The sequence below is a fragment of the Danio rerio genome, chromosome 1 (assembly GCF_049306965.1).
Source record: "Danio rerio strain Tuebingen ecotype United States chromosome 1, GRCz12tu, whole genome shotgun sequence".
In the NCBI taxonomy this organism is placed as follows: domain Eukaryota; kingdom Metazoa; phylum Chordata; class Actinopteri; order Cypriniformes; family Danionidae; genus Danio; species Danio rerio.
This window is the reverse complement of record NC_133176.1, coordinates 13,604,205-13,627,318: the sequence shown is the minus strand read 5'-3', so window position 1 is coordinate 13,627,318 and position 23,114 is coordinate 13,604,205. Positions and strand designations below refer to the sequence as shown.

The 23,114-nt window shown below is 35.5% G+C and overlaps 1 protein-coding gene across 2 annotated transcripts; it reads right to left on the bottom strand.

Moving 5' to 3' along the window:
• Positions 1-11: 11 nt before the first annotated feature.
• Positions 12-22,859, bottom strand: tdrd7a (tudor domain containing 7 a). Of its 2 annotated transcripts, none has more exons than XM_073931960.1 (18): positions 21,686-22,859; positions 21,397-21,604; positions 20,307-20,451; positions 18,608-18,761; positions 18,452-18,531; positions 17,098-17,276; positions 14,296-14,726; positions 12,142-12,405; positions 11,867-12,053; positions 9,149-9,260; positions 6,993-7,195; positions 6,776-6,910; positions 6,604-6,687; positions 5,282-5,416; positions 4,623-4,733; positions 3,334-3,764; positions 3,078-3,238; positions 12-655 (listed from the first exon to the last, which is right to left on the bottom strand). In XM_073931960.1, the coding sequence occupies exons 1-18, from the start codon at positions 21,772-21,774 to the stop codon at positions 435-437; spliced, it is 3,330 nt and encodes a 1,109-aa protein (XP_073788061.1). In that variant the 5' UTR covers positions 21,775-22,859; the 3' UTR covers positions 12-434.
• Between the last annotated feature and the right edge of the window lie 255 nt (positions 22,860-23,114).

The window sequence follows — 23,114 nt, the reverse complement described above, 5'->3', positions numbered from 1 at the left end:
TCGCGCAAGTGTGTCGTGTCTTTTTTTAATACAACAAAACCTGAACACCTAAACACAAACGTTCTTTAACAATCAGGACATTTTCCTTGTTAAAACATTAAAACACAGCAAACAAACCAAAGTGCAAAATCAAAAAGTACAAACGATGCAAAAGTATTAGTGTCTGTCACAAAAGCAAAGCAAATCAAACTCAGACAAATGACCCTATTGCAAAGACAGTAAGGGTAGATGTTCAGGTAACAATTTATTATGGCACTGACATATTATTATTAATGGCAAAAAATAAAGTCTCTTTCCCACTAGCGCTCAGAACGACAACTGTTAACTTAGGAACGTACAAAAATAAAATGAGCTAACATGACATGCGTCCACCAAACACGTCTTCTGGGTCAAGGTTTCAGCAAATGTTCTGGGAAAGTGCAGTTCTGAGAGTATCAAGCATCTCTGCTGATCTCATCTAAAAACTCCTTCATAATGTTGTGGATCCAGATGTCCTTGTTCTCCTGTGTGGTGTCCACAAGGTAGACTGAGATTTTGCGCTCCCAGGGCCACTCGCCCTCCTCAACAGACTCGATCTGGGCCACCAGAGGCTTTTTCTCCACATGGTTTCGAAACACCATGGACGCTTCCTCACACCAGACCTCTTGCTTGACATCTGAAAACAAGCATTCCACACAAAAATGTGTTATAACTTCTGAGGTATGCTACTGTAGATATTTATAATGCATTTGATATTTTTCATAATCGCAAGGATTGTAACTGCATCTATTTGGTTTAAGGCTGATTTTAGGATCTTTTTAAGACCACTGTGAATGAAATTTCAGACTTATACAGGGTTAAGGTTTTCTTTCTAATGGAAAAATAGTAGAAAAAAAAATTCTACCTAATTTAGTTTTTTTTTTTCCACCCGTAAACTGTAAGCCTATAATAAGTGCATGGAGACCTTTTAAACATGTTATTGTAAGAAAGACAATTAAACCGTCTGGGTAATAGAGTTTTATTGAGATGACAATTGGTGATTGGATGAGTGTTGACCCGGTATTTTTACATATACAAAAAAGGCCTGCGTACAATTAAGACTTACAACACGATATTTCAGTAAATTTAAGACTTTAAGGCATAACACCCTGTGAACACCCTGGATTATCCATCCTGAACTTGGATACAGATTCACAATATTCTTCTTTTAACTAATTTCCTACCGTTATTGATTTAATTCACTGATTATAGATATAATGTTCAGGCAATTATGCTGTAAATGTTCAGTTTCTTGCACAAACCAATCATTTAACTTTTCAAGTCTTCAATGTTATCAGTCAGGATCCATAGATATTCATTTAGTTTTGACTCTCAAGGTACTGGTAGCCATTGATTTGCATTGTACAAGGAGCTTCGCACACGTAGACTTTACTCGGGCAGGCCACCTAGGTATATTAACGGCTGCCCAAATATATTTAGTGACACATTTTTTTTTCTATTATAATCATCCCTTTACACTATTTTGTATCCGCCTAATATAACCAAGCATCCACGATTTATTAAGTAGTAGAAAATCACTCGTTTACCCATTTCCCTCTGTGCGCACGAGACAGTCAACGCTCCTAGACAGTCTCACATGCTCTGCACGCCCACAGAGATGCACCTTTTTGGCAATTAAAAAATTCATCCGTCCAGGTTTCTAAATCTCCTAAAATGTCCGGGATTCAGCTTTTGCTTTATAAAGCTTTTGTCAATCGTATGCGTTTTTGTATTAGTTTTTCACTTAGGCTTTCTTTCGCTTGGCGTCGCAGCTGACTGCGCACAGTCACGAGAGTGAGAAACATTAAATAATTTATTCTTAATCTAAACGACTCAGAAAAACTTTACTATATACCCAGAGAGGACGAAATGACTGGTCTAAACTGGCAGTCAAATATATGTACACCATAAGTAATGGTTAATCAATGCATTTGCCTTATTTAAACAATCGACACATTTTTAACTTGTAATCTTTTTAATTTTAAGAAATATTGTGTTTTTATTCCTTTTTTTGTTATTTATTTATCATTTGCTGATTATATTATTAATTTGATGTTGTCATTAGGCTAAATTACGGAGGCCAGTGTTTTACGTAGTACCACCTCAAAAAATTGTCTCTTCAAGTACCACCATAATGACTATTATTAAAATACATAGTAGGCATAATTAAGCGGCTACAGCTCTGCACAGTTCACAAACGTGGCAGATTAATTCTTATTATTATGAATATTTATTATCGTCAGCCACTTCAAACTAAAATAGTTTGAACCATAACACACAGGTAAAAAAAAGATAAATAAAACGTCAACTTTTAAATTTAAATGTAATTTTAAAGGTTAGTTAAAAATGGCGCTGTTTTTAAAAAGTTGAAAGAAAACTACTGCCCTTAAATGTAAAGTATAATCATAAATAATACTGGCCATCCCAGGTGGGTCCCAAGTGGGCTAGCCCAGATGGAAGAAATATCGTCTGTTTTTATTCATTTTTTGTTATTTTTCATTTGCTGATTATATTTTTAATCTGATGATGTCATTAGGCTAAATTACATAGGCTATTTTATATAAAATGCATTGGCATTCAAGTTTGCTTTGAACTTAAACTAGAGAGAGAAGCAGATTTTACCTGTCAGTGGGTGCACAAGGCTCCTGAATAGCTTAAAAGTAAGAGACAGTGGATTTATTTTTTATTTCAACAGTCTTTTTTCTACTTTAACCCATTAAAAAGAAACTGTATAACAGTGTTATTATAAATTGAATTGCAAACATTTTTATTATGTTTTGTTTGTTGCACATAGCTAAATATGGTTCATCATATTTGATGTGGGGGGAAATATTTGTCATATTTGGGGGGACATCATATTTGATGTCTTGAGTACATTAGCAGGAAATTTACATTTATGAGTAAACCATAATTTAAATTAAGTAAGAGTAAACCAAGAGTAAGAGTAAGCCAAAATGTATGAGTAAACCATCCCTTTGGGCAATTTCAGAGCAAAAAAAGTAAAATCTTTTAAAACGCAATACTATTTTAGCTCTAGTGGGCTCCAGCTTGTCTCTTACCAGCCAGCTGAGCAGAAATGCCCTGGAACGGCAGCTGCCTGAACTCCTCGATGAGCGGCTGGAGCTGGGTATAGTTGATCAATTCGTACTTCCCATAATCCAGTTCATACACAGACACCAAGCCATTGGTCAGGAGCCCCTTAACCAAAACACGATGCCAGCTATAAATAAAGAGAAAGATCACAACAAAAAGAGAGTAAATCATTTTCTGTAGAATATGAAATAACTATGATCTGAGATACCATTCAGATCTCACTTGTTGTCAATCTTGGCAGCATAGACGTTATTCTTCTGGATATCGACTGGGGTGACTTCCTGTTTGTTGTAAAACAGAACCATCTCTCCCATCAGCACCACCAGCTTGTACAGATCCTGCCATGGTTGCAGCACAAAGTGTCCGGGATGGCATGCGACAGACACAAACACATCCATATTCTGCCCAACCAGTGGTAAGTTCAACTGAGGGGGCAGTGTGAGGGCATTAGATGGAGCAGGAGATGAACCGGAAGGTTCTCCTGCATCAGGTAAGAACAGTTCAGAAGCCTTGTTTATCTTGTTGGCGTAGACGTCTTGCTTCCAGAAAGGACATGAGGCGAGCTGGCGGTTTACACTGTCATGAATGTCCTGAGCCTCATTGCCACAGAAGAGGTAAATGTGCACAGTCCTGGTCTCATCAAGCTTCACTATCTAAACACAAACAATACAGTGTACATTGCGACATTCTGTTTTGTGCAGGAACTTTCACTAAATGACCGAAAGAGTTCGACAGTCAGACCAAAAATTACCAGAAATGCCATAAAAAAGGTGAAGAAAACCACGCACTCGCGCTTGTCACTTCAGGTCAGAATAACAACACACGTGTAAATGAGTGCTTTATAGCAGCAGTGAGTAGATTGTAAATAAAAAGGGATGCAAGAATGTCACTATAGTGGCTTTTTGGCTTCTTTTCTTGTGCATCACTTCACTATTTGTTGCAGTATGTATTTGAATAATGATCGTTAGTTCCTTTACTTGAAAGTTCAGATTTGATTATCATCTTTTGTTTTGTTGACATAGTTTAAGGTTTACTGTATCATTATTATTCACACCTTACAGATGTTGATCTACCTTTTACCATTGCACACACTTCATAACATTCTATTCATCAAGTTTAAGAGTCTCTTTAACACTTAATTTTATTTTATTATAAAGAGATCATATCAATGACTATTACAACTATTTGCCTTAGTAATATTAGTAAATTAAAATAAAATATACTTAGATGGATTGTTAAAAATATATACAATATTTATCGATATCGAATTATATGAGACATGATATCATGATAATTGTTTTTCCAATATTGCCCAGCCCTAGTATGAAGAATTTTTGGGTATGTGTCATCATAGTTTACACTGCTTTGTCATCTATCCTCACTTACATAAATACACCATAGTATCCTGCACCCACTAGTAAATAAAAATTAAAACTCCATCTAGTGTCTGAAAAAGTTTCTAGTTTGACTGTACATCTCTAAGGAGATAACAATAACTTGATGATAAATACCTTCATGCAACTGGGAGCTTTGTTGTGCACAGTCTCTCTCAACCACAGGACAGCTTCAGGAGGCCAAACAGCCCTGTCCACATTCAGATCCTCCAGAAGACACTTTATAGCCTACAAAGGAAGAAACATGCATTTTCATTCATTAAGCAGACTTAGGGTTGGTTTTTACTTCTGCGTTGAGAAGGTTTTGTGTTCCTCTGTGTCAAGTTTCTCTGCAGGTGTTTTGTTTTTTTCTGAACACTACCTTAAAGCACAAACAGTTAAAACTTGCTCATTCATAGGCAGGAACCGGTGGACGTGCAACAACTTTAATCATAAGGTAAACACAAAACAATGTTTCCATCTGGAGCTCCTTCACAAGACTCCACACTTGTAAAAACTTGGTCTATTGGGCTCTTGCGGCTCTCACCCCCGCCCACACTCATCAGCGATACCAAGCCGTCAAATAAATATTAAAAATGACGCTTTTAAGCCTGGCATTTTGTGCATTGGTGTGCATGATCACATTAGCGCCCTTTATTTAACCACGAGGCGTTAAACGTTGACAGAAAATGCGGACAAAAAGCGTCCAGTGTGCATGGGCCTTTAATGTGAAGCAGCAAACATGTACAGTTGTGATAATTGATGGATGGAAATGAATGCAAGGTGTCTCCGTGTACCTGAGGTGGTATGGTGATGAGCTCTTTGAGGAAGATCGGCGGGATCTCTCTGAGCTCACTAACCTCCAGAGAAGCAGGAAGCCCCAGATCCAAAAACAAGATGTCTAACACGTGACTGCCATGAAGGTTAATGATCTAAACACAGATGCAACCAACATTCAAATAAAATTAAAAATAGACATACAAAAATAATAATAATAATAAATTAGTGAATCACATTAGGCCTTTACAATGATGAAAAAATATTTGGATCAGCAAAATGTACTGTAATATAAAGACATGAGTTTAGATTACATGAACAGTAATGTATAAAAACGATAGGTGCTCAAATTTACATTGATATACCTTTGTTTTCACACATTAAACCAATGAGCTATTTTTCTAGTTAAAAACACATGAAGTTCCTTATGATTTTCTCTTGTTATCAACAATTTTACAAACACATTTCATTATATTTTTATTGAAGGAGTGGCACATTGCATTCCAAAATGCATGTAATAAAGCAATGCAATGTCATATGCAGACATGAGTTTGATTCAAGCAGCCTTTACTGTAAAACAACACTGTATCATGAATAAAAAAACATGTTATATGGGTTTGAAAATCAAACATGGCACATTTAAAGTATTCAAATGCAGCATTTTCAAGAGGATCACGTGCTTATGATTGCCTGCAGTTTATGATTCAGCAATCAGATGATTCCTAAGCCACTATAAATACTCTAAGTTCCATATAACAGCCATCTTCATTTTGAAGAATCCCCCCTTCCACCCCTACTCCTCCTCCTTTCTTAGATGGGTGGCACGGTGGCCCAGTGGTTAGCACTGTTGCCTCATACCAAGAACGTCACTGGTTCTAGTCCTTACCAAGCCAGCCAACGTTTCTGTGTGAAGTTTACACGTTCCGCGTTCACGTTCCCCCGGGTTTCCCAATTTCCTCCCACCGTCCAAAAACATGCAACTTAATTTAACTGACTAATCCAAATTGGCACCATAGACATGCTCCTAGTGAGTAGTTATCTCTTAAGACCAACCATTATCTGTTCATTAGCTACTACAGCAGGGGAGTTCTCGAGATCTACCTGAGCTCTAACTCCCCTCTCGCCTTGCAAACGGGATGGAGCCCTGGGCTCGAGGATCTTATGAGCTCAGGACTCTCTCCCGGGATAGCATGCCAAACAAACTTAATAATCAATCATCAGCTAAGTGTGAACTTTTGAAATATAGTTTAGATTCTATTTTGATATACTACGTTGACCTAATTTAAATTAAATGATTATGTGGAGAGTTGATAGTGATAGAGAAAAACGCAGAACAACTCACCTCTGCTCTTGCCCATTTGCCTTTGTATTTGGCTAGACACACTTTCCCGCAGAATGGTCTGGACACCAACAGCTCCCATGTTAACTTACGAACAAATAAACAACATGTAATCCTTAGAGTCATATAAACCTCCAAACAATAATCTCAAAATCGCTGAATTGAACAATTTTACCTGAGAGATGAAATGTGCCTCAATCTTGTCCATGATGTCTTTGAGTTTGGCCTGGCCTCGAGAAGGCAACTGACAGTAAACACTGCCATCAGAGCACACGTTTGTGACGCACACGTTTGTATATACACTGTTCACCTGAAGAGCGAAGACAGAGGAAAGCACATTATGTATTTAGTTATTCAATTTTTAATCATATAATTTTTTTGTAAACTCAGACCTGTAGAGGATTCTCCATGGACTTATCCTGCAGGGCCTTCAGGCACATAGCGGTCACATTGACATCATCGTTTTCTGAAGTGTCATACAGCACAACAAGTGGCGTATCTTCTCGCTCCACAATCTCAGCCAGCAGCGATCGACCGACAGCTAATGACTGCAGAGTCTTCAGAACAACTGGATCAGTGCTAAATGGTTCCAGACCTAAAAAAACAGGGTTCATACACATTTTAAATACTACGTTTAAAAAGAGCTTTCAGGTAAATATTCATGACATGATGTTTCATGTAATGTCTACGTACACATGGTAAATTTAGAATTTATTACAGCATGTTAGAGCCAAATTTATTATGCAAATTTCAAAACAGCAATTATGGTCGACGGCCCTTCCTTACTAACACAACATCGGTTATCCATTTAGTTCATTTACTATCCAACCCACTGCCATTTTTAATGCATATTGATTATGCAAATTTCAGAATATTATGTATGGTCACCATTATTCATTTATCGCATTTATGTTTCCAATTAAAAAAAAATGTTTATATTGTTATTGTATGCTTTAATAATGCCTTTGCTTATTGCTGACTGATTATGTCATATACAGGTTTTGAAGAGAGAAAGAGACAGTGATACAGTTTTTGACTGTCGTTCCATGTTGTATTGTTAAAGAAATAAAAAGATAAAAGATTGTTCCAGCTTTGAAGAACAAATAAAAATAAATATAATGGCCGACAAAATGGGCTTTTTATTCAAAAAAGCTCATCCCTGAGCGGTTATAATAAAAAAAAAAATTTAATAAAATAACAAAATAAAAAACTAAGTAGTTTTGTTCTGTTTTTAATTTAAATATCTAAATATTTGTAAATCAAGATACTTACTAGGCACATGAAATAGCATAAGAAATTATGTCTTGTTTTCTGAAAAAAAAAAAACTCAAAATGAAGTGATTGTTTGCATAAAACAAGTTAAATTATTTTTGAATTGGGTAAGTAAAATAATTTTAATGACATATAATCTCAAACAGATTTACCAGTGACGCATCGGCAAATTACATTTGAATGGATTGTTAGACTTCATTGCGTGTTTTACAAACTAAATGTTTTGTTTTACTGGTAATTGTGTGTATTTACATGTCTAAAACTTTAATTAAGCATTAGAGGGTTAAAACGCTGCATATTTGTAAAAAAATGACATGTTTTTCTCAGCGGGGTTAAGTTGATTTTGTTTTTAAAAAAAATAAAATAAAATAGGAAGCCCTTTCTGACGGTCCCTTACTAAGAGCTCTGCTCAGCGTCAGACACCGCGAAAAAGCTCAGTTTTATCTTCATAGTTGACGCTCTAAAGGTAAACAAGCTATTGCTAAATTGGCCCGTTTGTCAAGCTGGATAATGAGTAAAATATCAGCAACAGGACTTATTACCGTATTCACTCCGCTTCGCGCTGAACTTAAGGGTTTTTTAATAATCAAACACAAAAATTTTTAAATAAAAAACAAGCATATATAAATACATAAACAGTGCTTTCTGGCTTTTTGGGGAGTCTAACAGTATTCAACAACAGAAATTGAAAAAATACAATGTAATACAACAAGGTCATCGCTGTATAAATAATTTTTTTAAATACTATAAATAATGTTTAATAGGCTGAAATATTTTTCTTAAAATCTTTAATAAATATTATAATCTAATCCTGCGATGTGACTATTTTAGATACACACATTGCAATAATGATGCTCAAATGATATATTGTCAAGCCATAATATGAACCCTGTAAAAAAACAAGCACAAAAACTAATTATATTAGATAAAGGCCAAACTATACTGCTGAATTGAGCTCATGTGGTTAAAAAAAAAAGATGCAACTACATGTCAGAGCGCAAAACTTGTGATTGGTTGGTTTGTAAACATCACCAAGGCAAAGACACTTTGGCAGTTTCCACCACTTTCCTTAAATGAGTGCGAGCATGAGCTACTTCTAAAGTAGCATCACATTGCACTACAGGTTTACACTGCCTACCAGCTATTGATAGCACTGGTATTGCCAAAGCAGCACAGACAGAACACAGCAATAGTGTACAGCAATTACTTCACACAGAAGTACAAATCAACTTAATACTATATCACACATACAATACAGAACTCTCATGAATACTACCTGCAAGCTGACATGTGGTTGCCTGGAAGGGAAGAGTCATGAACTGATCCCTCAGCTGGAAAATTGTCTTCCTGCTGACCAGATCAAAGAAGCCGTGATCCAAAAAGTAAACCTAAAAAAGAAAGAATTTGAATGAAATCTGATGCTAATTGACTTCTGTAAATTCACTCAAGCATTTACTTGCCATTTAGAGAAAGATATACAGTACGGCTTGAAAACTAATTTATAGAAGTATTTTTCCATAAAACAACATGAAACAAGAAAACATTCAAAGCAAACACATTTATTTGAATTCAAATTCACTGGTACCACTATCCAGTTGATTGATGTGTTTAAAAACATTAAATAACAAAGAATCAAGAAGCACTGCAAAATCCTGTGTGAAGTGTTCAAGTTTGGTACAGTTTTCTGTGTTTCTTGGTGAACTAGTTTAAATTGAAACGGAACTTTGCTAATATTGCAGCACGAATGTGAAAAACAGGTGAAACACTGTGGAAAGACAATACGTTTGGAAGGGTTTTACATTCGAACAAGCGTTTTGACTCCAAGCACTTTCATCTCACATTTAATTAATGAAATAATCAGCTTTTGAAGTTTAATAATGCCATTAAGTTTTATTACAATCCAGAGTTTCCCCTCCTAAAATTTAAGCTCTCTTATACTGCAAGTTCAGAATTGTTATGCTGGTACTTTGAGCAGCATTTGACACCTTGTTTGGTCATTGAGCTTTTCTGTAGTACAGGGTTTAACAGCATGCTAATAAATCCCTCATTTTCTTTAAATGTATTAACTTAAGGCTGGCTCACATGGTGCGATTTTTTATATTCCTGAATGATTGTAGCATGTCAGACTGCATGAACATGGCTCTCATGTCACATTGCAAGATCTCATCTGTCAAAGTCAGACTGAACAATGAAGACGCACCAAACACAAAAGAGAACGCCCTCGGAGTTTGACTTCATCCACCCATGACTTTCAATATCCCGCATTCTGAATTGATTCCCCACAGAAAATGAAGTGACAATTGTGCAACACGGCGTATCTCAATAATAAAACCAGGAAGAAATAATCAGTTTTGACATTTCCTCGCGGTCATTTGAATTGTCGCATGGATTGCGTCATCAAATTCAGAGCTATTGGTTCTTGAGTTGACGCTCATCCAGGGTTGGGCCGATAGATGATGCCATCGTCCATCGCCGATGGCCGACAAACTTCACTATTCTGAGCCGGCATTGCGATCCATCGCCCCTCCCCACATTCATATTGATATATAACTTATTATTTGCATGTCATCTTAATAGCAATAACACTCTTTTCATGAGCTGTGCTAAATTTTACATATAGCTGCCGCTTGCACGGCTGACAGCATCGTGAGGATTAAATGAAGGATTATACAGCACCTCTCACGCTTAAAATGTGTAGATTCAGTGGCAAACGCTGTTACCTGTAAACCCCGTCCCACAGACTTTACAGTGAATGGCTTTAGTAATTTTCATAGCGGCCTTGAAGCCACTGGAAGTCTTTGATCCACTCTTGGAAAACTGCAAACTGCAACATTCAGCACATGATCACTAATAAGATGTGCCATTATTAGTAACTTTAGGTGGTTTCTAAAACAATCTGTCAGTGTTATTTTCATTCTCTCATCTTCACCGCTTCACATTTTCGCAGCTGTAGCTCCTGTCATCTGAAGGCAGAAGACATTGACTGAGTGATTGACAGCTGATATTAACCAATAATTCACATTCAGTTCTAGAGCAGTGGGCCAATAAGAAGAGCACAAAAGTGGGGCAAACATTGAAGACTTTTTTTTACTTCAAGTTCACATAACAGTTTTATTCTGTTCCTAATCGCTGCGTTTGGCTTTTTTAGGTGCACAGATGCATTCTGCATAAATGTCTCTTAAATCCGCGCACACAATGAGGATTTTGCAGTGAAAACAGTGAAAATGTACGCACTCGCCCAAATGCTACCAAATATATTTTAAGGTAGCATAGATAAAATTTCAGGTGCATATGCGACCAAAACAGTCGAGCCCTAGCATCTTGTTATTATTTTCTCATAATAATAATAATAAGGAAGTCATCATCAATCACAACATAAATTACAGTGAACTCCAAACAAACTCTCGCCTCCTTCACCAGCTGTGGGTGTATCTTTATTTATTTACGGTTTGGTTATGGGTAAAGCAAAAATCATGTGGGTCAGGTAGTGAAAACCGTAGGCTACAATTAATTAATTCGTTACGAAATAATTTATATTTAACAACGACCCCCACCCCCCACCTACGACAATGCCATCGTACATTGCAATGTTTCACATTAGACATTGTACGATGCCAAATTAGTCAACATCGCCCAACCCTACGCTCAAAGCTGTTGTCACACTGCAGGAGTTTGTCTGAAATCTTCTGACACTGCCAGAACTTCATGGGAGGCAAAATCTGATCACAACGGGCACTAAGCGGCTGTCTGTGAACATGTCAAAACAACGATCAAATATGACAGATTTGAGCCCAGGATTTCAGGAATCTTTTAGGATTTACCAAATTTGTTTCAGATGACAAAATCGTGTCTGAAATCTCACAGTGTGAGCAGGGCTTTAGAAGAAGAAGATGGAAGAAGAAGAAGTAGTTAATGTAGCATGACAGTATTTTGGCTTTCTCGAGCCACCATAGCAAGTCTGTTTTTATAAGTGGCAAAAAAATCTCTGTACTACCTTAACTTTGTCCTCTGAGAGCTGGTGGACTTGAGCTCTCAGCATAGCACCATCGCTACTAGCTACTGCCACGAGTTGTCCAATTTTTGGTGAAAGAAGACAAAGTCCTGCTCCAATATTGTTATAGAAGTTTTGCATCTCCTCTTCCATCACCTCAAGAGATTTAGAGTAGCCTTCCCCCGCAAACCTAAAAAACATCCACAATTTTAAACAAAGCAGATGCACTAGAGATGCATTATGCATTAATAGTACAGTACTGCTTTTGTCTGTGTTACCTGACTACAACGTTGTTGGTGCTGTTGATCTCGATCACAAAAACCGAGTGAAAGTCTGCGGTTGGGATAATCAGTGGAGGAACATGCGGGTTGCTGGTGCAGGGTAGGACCAATGGTGGTGGGCGAGAACGGGGCTGCGTCTGCACCTGGCATGGCAGTGTGTAGAGTATGGCTCTCTTTCGATTGTCTGGCATCGGGTATTCAACCATACATGTATCTGCCAACAGAGACAGATCCTCCAGGACATATTGTGGAAATGCACAGCTGAAACACAAGAACAGAAATTGAATTATTTCAGAGGATGCCCACTGTGATGGAAAAAAATAAACAATGGCCATCATGTAATCAAAAAAACGGTTTACTGTTTATGTGGATGCTTGCTATAGGGCTGGGCGATTTGACCTAAAATCAAAAATCACATTGATTTGAACATTTTAACTTGATTACGATTAATAAACAATTCATTTAATTTATTTTATTTGTTTTGCACTTATAGTTTATTGACAGGTTTTGTACAGTAAATAAAAATTTGATCAGTTATTGGTTCTGAGTGTCCATTTTAATTAATTTTCAATTAATCTCCCAGACCTAGCCTGATATGGAATAATTTTTTTTTTTAAATCACACAAACGATTGGAATTGGTATGATTTAACTTTTTAAAGAGTTAAGTTGCTCTATATTTAAAAATAAATAAAGAATAAAATAGAAATACAGTTCTGCCAAAAAAAAAGAAAAACATATAATGAATTTGAAATATTATTTTTAAGTTCAAATTAAGAGAGAAAATGTAAAATTACAAATTTTTTTTTTTTATTGTATGCTAAATGCAGTCTAAAAAGAAAGTTTCATAAAATAAATGTTATTGCATTGTTTTAGGGCTGCAGGATATTTAAAAAACTGATTATGCAATGTTTTATTTTTCTGAGATACGCTGTGATATTGAACACACAATTTCATTAGATAACATAAATAGGTCTTTTTGCATAGAACTCATAATTTCCGATACATTGGGATGATTTTGTAAGGGTGTGCATCTGCATAAATATAATAAACCAATCACAAGCATTGAGAAATGCAGTAAGCAACAGTACTGTAAAATTAAAATATACAGTGCTTTTTGATTTCCTGCAAGTCTAGCAATATTTAGATACACAAATTTTACTATCAAATTTAAAATAACACCATATAGTCTTCATCATTTATTTATTTAGTTGAAGTCAGAATTATTAGCCCCCTTTGATTTTTTTTCTTCTTTTTTAAATATTTTCCAAATGATGTAACAGGGCAAGGGCATTTTCACATGTCTGATAATATTTTTTTCTTCTGGAAAAAAGTATTTTGTTTTATTTCAGCTAGAATAAAAGGAGTTCTAAATTTTTTAAACACCATTTTAGGGACAAAATTATTAGCCCCTTTAAGCTAATTTTTTTTTCCGAAAGTCTACAGAACACATCACTGTTAAACAATAAATTGCCTAATTACCCTAACCTGCCTAGTTAACCTAATTAACTGAGTTAAGCCTTTAAATGTTACTTTAAACATTCAGAAGCTAAAATAAATCAGTTATTAGAAATGAGTTATTAAAACTATTATGTTTAGAAATGTGTTGAAAAAATCTGCTCTCCGTTAAGCAGAAATTAGGGAAAAAATAAACAGGGGGGCTAATAATTCTGACTTTAACTGTATATACACATGCATGTATACACACACAAACAAACATGCATGCAATTAATCTTGCTTAAAGTTAGAGATATAATTTCTTATGCCAGAACATTATTAAATTGAATTAAATTATGAAAACGCAAGTAAATAATAAATTTAAGTTTAGATGCAAAAACCTCCAAGTGCCATCTAAACAGTGTTTTTCTCAGGTTTTTGAGTGTAATTCAGTAATTTCACATTTATGCCAATGAATATTTTCCTTCCATATATGAGTAGTTTTCTGAGACTGGAGCAGCAGTACATGAGTGCAGCAGTACAAAAAAAAAAAAGCATGCTAATAAATATTATATGTATAAATTTACTGTATACGTTTAGTTTGGATACCAATCATAGTAAGCTGAGTTACACTGAATTTAAACAGTTTGCATCAGTCCTCTGTTTAAAGTATCCATTGCAAAGTGAAAAGCAGGCAACATACAACATTTTCCTACCCAAATGCCTCCTGGAAAAGCTGAGGAAGTCCATGAGCCCACAGGCCCTGGCTGTATTTATTGAGCAGCTGCCGCAACTTCTGCTTGAGCTCTGTAGTCAGAGGCTGGTGAGCTGGTGGAGTGGAGGGAGGGGTGATAGGTGAGAGGGACTGAGTTTTGGGTGTTTCAGAGAGAGTAAAATCAATCATGGTGGAGTTAGGTGATGTTGGACTCAAGGGTGTCTGGGGTTTGGGGGTTGACTGGGGGATGTTAATAGCAAGAGTTCTGAAAGTGCGAGTAGTTTTCTGAGTAAGTGTTGGCTGTTTTAACAAGGCAGTGTTAGGAGACTGCTTGCATGGTGATTTAACTGGCACAGGGCTTGCTTTTGGGACTGGTTCCAAGACAGGATACACCAGACGGTCCACTATATTGTTGCTGCCTGGCTTCTCAACCTGAGGACAGATAAAACAAACATGTTAAAACACCTAATAAAACAGTGTACTTTTTTTATTTGTCTTAGTGTCATTTCAAGGTGAGCGTTCATTTTGACATTTAAAAAAATATACAAGGACTTTTTCTGTAAGAGGTTTTATAGTGACCATCACATTTTTTTGACTATTTATTGCATATTTGTTAATTCAAGCTTTTATTCATTTATAGTCAAACACTGAAGGATGTTAATATGTGAAGGCCTTATTTCTCTTTTTTATTTATTATTAAATATTAATATTATTAAATTATATACAGGGTTCATACACATTTTTACTTCTAAAATTTCATGACTTTTCCCAAAACTTTCAAGTAAATTTAAACGCTTACAGATACATAATAAATAATAATAAAAACCAATGCACATTTAAACTTATTACACCATATTACAAAAAACACACAGCAATTTTTTTAGTTTAAATTTATTGCTATATGTAAGCAAAATTTATTTAAATAATGCTTAAACGGCACTAATAATGTGAGAATATGTGACTGAAAAGAAGTACAGAAAACGAACCTATATTTAGGTATACAGTACAGATATTTGTTAAATGAATTTCCATGACTTTACTAAAACTATGAGGGTTTTTCTGTTATTCCAAAACTTTTCCAGGTGTAGAAAATGCCATGTCAAGTATCCATGACTTTTCCATGACTGTATGAACCATGTATATATTAGGGAAGCAATGGTTCTCAGTAAAAAATAAATAAACAAATTGCATCGTCCCATTGTCCTCCCATGGTTCGGTGCGCCCTGTGATGTGTAGTTAAGAATATGCATTATTAATATTGACTTGCCTAAGTTTTATTCACTATGATAGTGCTGATAAGTAGGCCCAAACAGAATCTGCATGTAGATAAATCCAGATTTTTAATCCATAATATGTATTTAATTGTGGAAATCTGTTTAAATGAGTATTCACTTTTTAAATTCATTTCACTGATATTATTTTAATATAATATTAAAAAAAACATTAAAATGTTCATATGATATATGTACAATAGTTTGTAATATGTTCTGTCTTTTAGAAGAGATTTTATATAAGAGACTTGCTTTGTTTACAAAATAAGTCGTTCTAACTGGATTTGTATTGTGAACATTAAATTAAAGTTAAAAATGTATTATTTTTTGATTTCATAAATTACATTTTTTGTTATTATACTCTTAAAATCATTCTGCACAAATCCGCAAATTTATTTATATTTTTTACAAAATTCTCCACAGAAACAGCAAAAAATGTCCGTAGATTCTGAATTATTGTTAATAAAAATGTGGTGTTGCCTTGGTAATGCAAGTATAATGTCAACAGAAGGATTCATTAATCAATACTCTAAAAGAGCTCAATATGGTATATGCCGAGCTAGTGTTGTTCCTATACTGATAAACTTCCGGTGATCTGTTATTGTGGGGTTTTTTTTTTTATACGGTTCATTTAACAGCAGCGATGTTGTAATGTAATTAAAATACAATCTGTTAAATAGACTTTGGCATTCATTTAGTTGCTCAAACGTAAAACAACAAAAAAAGCCATTTACTCGCATGCCCCCGTCAGAATCGGCAGGCTAACGCAGAAGCTCCATTGAATACACTAGGGGAAATTTAAATGCTCATATTATAAAGACATGGCGGAGAAAATTTTCAATTAATATAGTGCTTCTTGTACAGTCTGAGACACACTTTATATCTGATATCACTCAGCCAGTGGAGATAGCTGATTTTTAAAGAAAACAGACCTTAAACGTGCCAATTTTGCATTGGCATACAGTTCACCAGAAGCAGTTAACCCAGGTTACTGGCAAATTAAAAGTCCTATTAGCATGCTTCGGGCATATTCCTTATTTTTAAGATGTGTTGACATGATTATTATTATCTGCATAATTGGTTGAGACGGAGTCTCAATGTAAAAAAAAAAAAAAAAAAGAGGAAGTTTAAGCTTTTTCTCTCTTTGTTTTTCTCAAGCACTTTATTTGAACACAATTTTCAAAACGACCTATTTTTATTAAATGAATGAGAGAACATTTAAATCTACAGTCATATGTGTGAAGCTGTTGCATTGTCAGGTTTTTGTTACCCAACAAATATGTATATTGTTTGAATTTTTCTGAAGCCATTTTTTAAACAGCACAAACCAGACCGTACTGAAACCCTTACTCTTAAACCATGATACACACCAAACCGTGAGTAGATTGAACCATTGCACCTATTTTTTTTTTTATCCAATTTTTGTTAATGATAATGAGTCCTGATAAAGTAACCTTAAAAAGAGGAAAAATATTAGACATAGAAGTATGGTGGATTTCTGTAGTTGTGTTTGTCTATTTGAGTTTTCTCACAGTGCAAATGTGTGTCCACTTCTCTACTTCCTGAATTATGTGAAGCTCTTCCTGAAACATGCTCTTGTAGAGCTGAGGGATTTTAGACAGCCAGACTCCACTGGAGTACTTCTGCAAAAGCTGTTTGATTCGACCCTGAACCAACTCAACATCTGCTCGGTTCACAGGCTTCTGCTGAGCTGAAGAAAGCAACACAAACAAAAATCAAAATCAAATTTAAAACAATCAATAAATACAAATGCACAAGTACATCCACAACTGTTCAGATACCTAATCATATTCCTCCATGAGTAATCTATACCTGCACATATGCACAAGTCCAGTCAAACATCTACATATGTACATTACATATACAGCAGATATACATATGTGCATATATACATCAATACAAATGACGAGATAAATACATAAATAAAGAAATAAAAAATGAAAGGAAAAAAGATAAAAAATAATAATATAAATTGGAAAAATGTTTTTGGATATATAAATACCTATACATAACCAATTATTGAAATTTTGTACACATTTTTATGATTCGTGAAATCTTCCATACCACTCAGTTTTTATTGGTCAGTTTGTAGACATTCAAAAAAGGGCTTCCAAATTTTTTAAAAATTTCTTTGGTTTGCCTGCAATTCATTCATTCATTTTCTTGTCGACTTAGTCCCTTTATTAATCCGGGGTCGCCACAGCGGAAACAACCACCAACTTTTCCAGCAAGTTTTTACGCAGCGGATGCCCTTCCAGCCACAACCCATCTCTGGGAAAGGTTTGCCTGCAATCTCATATCTAATCTTTTCCATGTGCAATACATTACAAAACTCTGTAAACCATGTGTCAAATTTAGGTGTATACTCTTTGTTCCACATCAACAATATACATTTTTTTGCCAGTCATTCCATATTGAACTCTCTGGCTTTGATCCAAACTACAATTTTCAAAAGAAGGAGCCCAGCCTAATATTGCAATAAGAGAACCAGGAGGAAAATTAATCCTTAGTACTTCAGAGTAAAAAGAGAACACCTCAGTCCAAAATGTAGACATTTTTGGGCAGAACCAAAATATGTGAGAAATAGTATGAGTTACTAGTATTTACTAATTAATTAATTCAACCATGGTGAACGCACAGAGAATAAAGGCTCTTGCTTTTGCACTACTTTATTTTGGACAACACTAGAATCAGCTTCCCATAGTGCATGACAAAACTGAAAGTTAAGTGCGACTGCCACAAGGGGGTGAATTCTGACAGTCGTGTCCGAATGTCGTTTGCAGTGGAAGGGCAGCTTTAAGCTTTAGATTTGGTACTAAGCTTAGATTATTTTAAATATTTTGAACTGCACAAAGTAATGCTTACCTGGTGTCCCACTGGTCTTTTTGAGTGGAGTCTTTATATTTGTATTGATTTTGCTGGGTACAACTGAAGTCTTCTCAGGCCTAAAATCACACATTTTTTGGATTTAATGAGAATCTTTTAGTCTGATGATCAAGTGTTTTGTCTGGCGTCACTCACACTGGTGATTTCCTGTTCATCTGCCAAGCTGGAGCTCTGGAGGAGGGCAGGTCGGTACTGTAAAGCTTCCGCTGGGTAGAGTAAAAACTCGTCACAGAGCCTCGACCGGGATGAGTCATGCTGCTCGGTTGCCTCAGAGACAAGCGAGGTTTGACTGCAAAGACCAAAACAGTTCAACCAAACCAATAAACAAGCACATACCTCTAAGGGCTGCATGACAGAGTGCGGGATGCTAAACAGTTTGTAGCAATAGCCTGCAATCGCAACCAACTGGCACAGATATTCAGCCCACATATACAGACAAGCTTGGTGGGCAAAGCCAGAGCAATAATACCTTTTAATAAGATCCCTTTTGGGATGTGGGCACACAAACTAGCATTTTCAAATGTCAAAAAGTTAAACGTACAAGGGAGGTATGTAGATTAATGGGGTGGTTCAACCAAAAATGACAATTCTGTCAATATTTACTCACCCTTTTGACTTTGAGTTTTTTTTTTCTTCTGTTAAACACAAAAATAGATATTTTGAAAAAACTGTGGTAGTCATTAGCCCTTTTCACACATGCAGACCTTTCCGGACAATTACTGGCAATTTTCAGAAAGGTCTATATGTGTGAACAGGCCTTTTTTTGAAAATATCGGTAAATTAGTTCTGGCAATTTTCTGGAAACAGAAGTTGTAACACTATTGGTAATTTGCCAGAATGCTGCACTTTGTGAACGCAGAAGGAAAATTACCAGAAAAAGACATCTACTGATGTGAGTCATCTACTCCAGCCAATCAGAACATTCAGACGCATTCACATCCGTGCCGTTTATGAAAATAAAAGCCTTTGAATATTTTTCCATAGACATCTAGCTGCTAGATGTTTGTCAGATAACATTTCTATGTTCCTTGTTAAAGGCAACTGTGTTGTAAGATGCGTTCGAGCTCTGCTTCAGTTACTTGACACGTGTTCAGGTGAAGCAGTCAGTGAGAGCCAGCACAAATACATATTATGTACATCTCAACATTGTACCTCCATATGTTTCATCAAAGTTGTAAACAATACTTATCCATCCACAGAGTTTGTAATGTAGTCAATTGTGTAAACATTTAGCTGCGGTTCGCACTTCAGCCTTTGGATGTCTCTGGGACAAAGCAGCTGCATGAATGCTAAAGCTTTAAATAAAAATAAAACCATCAAAAAAGGCCTGACCCCTTCTATGTTTACAAATACAAGTACAGCCGTTTAGAGCTCATTTCTGGTTAATGATCTCAGAATTTACTATATTTTGGAATGGATGTGTGAACAGTCTTTTCCAGTATTCCTGGACGTTGTTGCCTGTGTGAAGAGCACTTGTTTGAAATGACTGGTAAAGTCATTCTGGTAATTTTCCAAATATTTGCCAGTATCGCCGTGTGAAAGATGCTATTGTCTTACATATAGTTTTTTATACTATGGAAGCCAATGGTTACAGGTTTTTATCTTTCTTCAACATAACTTTTTTCTATTCAACATAAAAAAGAAACCCATAAAGGTTTGGAATCACTTGAGGGAGAGTAAATAGTAAGTAAATTTTCATTTGGGGTAAAGGATCCATTCAATTCTACAATTCTAAACTGATATGAAAAGAAAGTTGAGATCATCTTTTTTCTTATCTTATTATAATGACCTCTGCATTATTAAAATTCTTCTTGATTGTGTATTTGTATGTTACCATTATGCGAAAATAGATGGGAAGTCCTCGCTCTCATTTGGAAGTTTAATAATTTAGAGCAGCCGGTCTTCTTCACATTCTTCTGCCGGGCGACCAGCTGTGCGATGTGTGCCGTCTCCTCACACACGCCAGCAAAACACATCACCTACAATCAAGAAAAGTTCAATGCATTTAAGTCTGGTTTGGTTTTGACATGCTAAATTACATAGACCGTGGACCTTTATACCCCATTTCAAAAGTAAAATATACTGTAATAGGTATTTTAATCTACACAACATTAAGTGCAGTGTGTGGGTGATTTCGATTTAAATAAATTAAATTAAATACTAATCTAATATTTTAGGCATTTTTTGTTTGGCCGGGTTTTCGACAGCTTTTGGGCTGGAAAAGTCATCTATATCTGGCAACACTCGTCATAAACTGATGATTATACAATGAAATCCCCACAAAATTTGACTGGGTAAGCAAAATTCCCACAAGTGTTTGAGTTCTCCATATTTTATTCTGGGTGAAAAATGGAGAGAAAAAAAATCATAGGTTCGATTACATTTTTAAGACCTTTGAAACGCAGATTTAAGACATTTTAAAACTAGGCATGGGCCGATATAAGATTCTGACAATATGATAACCTTGGATATAAATATCACGGTTTCACGGTATCACAGTATTGAGATTACTGCTCTAAAATATATTCTTTTTAAATGTCTGGGTAAAAAAACAAAACCTTTTTCCCTTTTGTACACAATATATTTTAATTCGAAAAACATTTATAATAATTTGGAGCAGTAAACATGCCAGGTTAAATAATTCAAATGAATTATTGACTTCTGCTGCCTTCATTTGATCAAAAAACAAAACGGCACCTTTGGATATCTTTTCTGCTGGAGATACTGCTGTCCTATAAAATGTAAATAAAATGGTAGGAATGGTATAGCAGATAATTTGGACAGTTTTAAAACCTTGGTATACTTTGAACACGGTTATAGTCTTAGGCCTATTTAAGACTAATTAAGGCCTTATCTTTATACTATGGCATTTAAGACATCACATCCTGTTTAAACATAAGACATGCCATTTACAAATGCATCACCTCTCCAGCAATGGAGCGTTCGAGCCGCACAACGCCGGGAATGCTGCGCAGAAAACTCTCAAGAGTGTCATGTCCAAACTTCCGGAAGGGAATCATCTCTCCTGTCAGAGCCCGGTAATCTCCCTGCAGGCGGGCCATGGCCACACCGTGCTTACTGCTCTGAAGAACAGCTCGCAGCATCTTCTTAACCAACTCCACGTCACTCATCCTGCATTTAAGAAAGTGTTATAAAGACATCTACATCTGTGCCTATTATAGACAGCATGTTTGTAACCTAACAGATTCCAACCTGGACAGCACCTTGGGCATCACATTTGAAGTTAGATGCGTAAATAAAATGTTTTGAAGGATTAATAAGTTATGTTTGTTGTTATTCATTTATTTTGTAACAGTACATAACAATAACGTTTAAGGCATTGATCAAAGTCAAAATGCATGCAAAAGAGCCAACAGCATCACCAAAGTTTTTTTTTTGTTTGTTTTTTTTAATAAAAACTTTTCGTTCAGGTCAACTGAAAAGTGTATAACAGTTTTGTTTTGATTCATTTTTGTTGATCATTTTATTTCACCTCAAATCCGTTTCCAGAAAAAGGACGAAACCAACATAACGTACCCATTCACTAAAAACAACTAAAATATAACGTTATCCTCCCATCTAGGGGGCAAACAGTTTTAGGTGTCGTACAGATTGATTATCATTTAGAACAAACAGCCTGCAGAATTTCATATTGTAACGTTAAATCACAAATCATTTCTGTAAGAGGCATCATTAAAGACGACCACACTCTTATGGAAAATATTAGCAATTATTACTTTTATGAATAAGTATTTAGGCGGGAAGAGATGAAGGCTAAACAGGCAAAATATCATAAGACAGTAACTTTAATTAGGTTAACTAGCTAACGTTAAACAACCCATATGTATGAAATAATTTCATTTTTACGTTTTTTTAAAGACAAGGAATAAATGTTTCACCCTCAAACCGAAAAATACGTCAATTATTGCTTCAATCTCTACATTAATCGACGTAACTTATTCAACAGCTCACGTGTCTGCCAAGTTGTGCCAACAAAATACAACACTTTAATGGTGGACAACTTTCATTTACGCATCAAAAGAAAAATCAGTTTTATGAACAATCTGAGCATATACAATAATGATTAACTGTTAAGTATCTAAAGGAATTTAGGTGGACCATATAAAGGATGTCGTTAAATTTCACCAGACAACGTTAATTAACTAACGTTAACATTAGCTAAATGAAAGTGTTTGATTTAACATTATTTTACGCTTCTGTTGACGTACACGTATTTAATTCACAAACAACAAAATATTATTGGAGTTATTTTGTTATTAATCGAAGTAACGTTATTATTAAAACTCACCTGCCGTTTTCTCTTCACACTTGTTTTTTTCGCCGTTAATGCGCGCACACGCACGTGTTTTCGCGACGCCACCTCTCCAACTACGTAATACGTCATCCAAAAAAGTACTGAGGTCAAATGTCAAACCGCCCAAAATACGTAAATAAACCGAAATAAACATTATAAAAAACAAAATAAAATCTGCAACGGACAATCCCATTCATTATTTAACAAATAAATCCCAAAGTCATGACTATTTGAAAAGACTTCCCCGAAAAGCTGATAATAATCCTTCTTCTTCAGCACTTACTGTGTATTAAGCACAAATTACAATGGCTAATCTTACTCTGTAAC

What these genes read in the sequence shown, in the direction of transcription:
- tdrd7a (XM_073931960.1), bottom strand. Translation starts at nt 21,774, where the DNA reads ATGAATAACAACAAACATAACTTATTAATCCTTCAAAACATTTTATTT. An exon ending in CTTTTCCAGGAGGCATTTGG is followed by an intron (nt 12,406 to 14,295) that starts GTAGGAAAATGT and finishes CTTGTGTTTCAG; the next exon opens with CTGTGCATTTCCACAATATG. An exon ending in TCATCACCATACCACCTCAG is followed by an intron (nt 4,734 to 5,281) that starts GTACACGGAGAC and finishes CTTCCTTTGTAG; the next exon opens with GCTATAAAGTGTCTTCTGGA.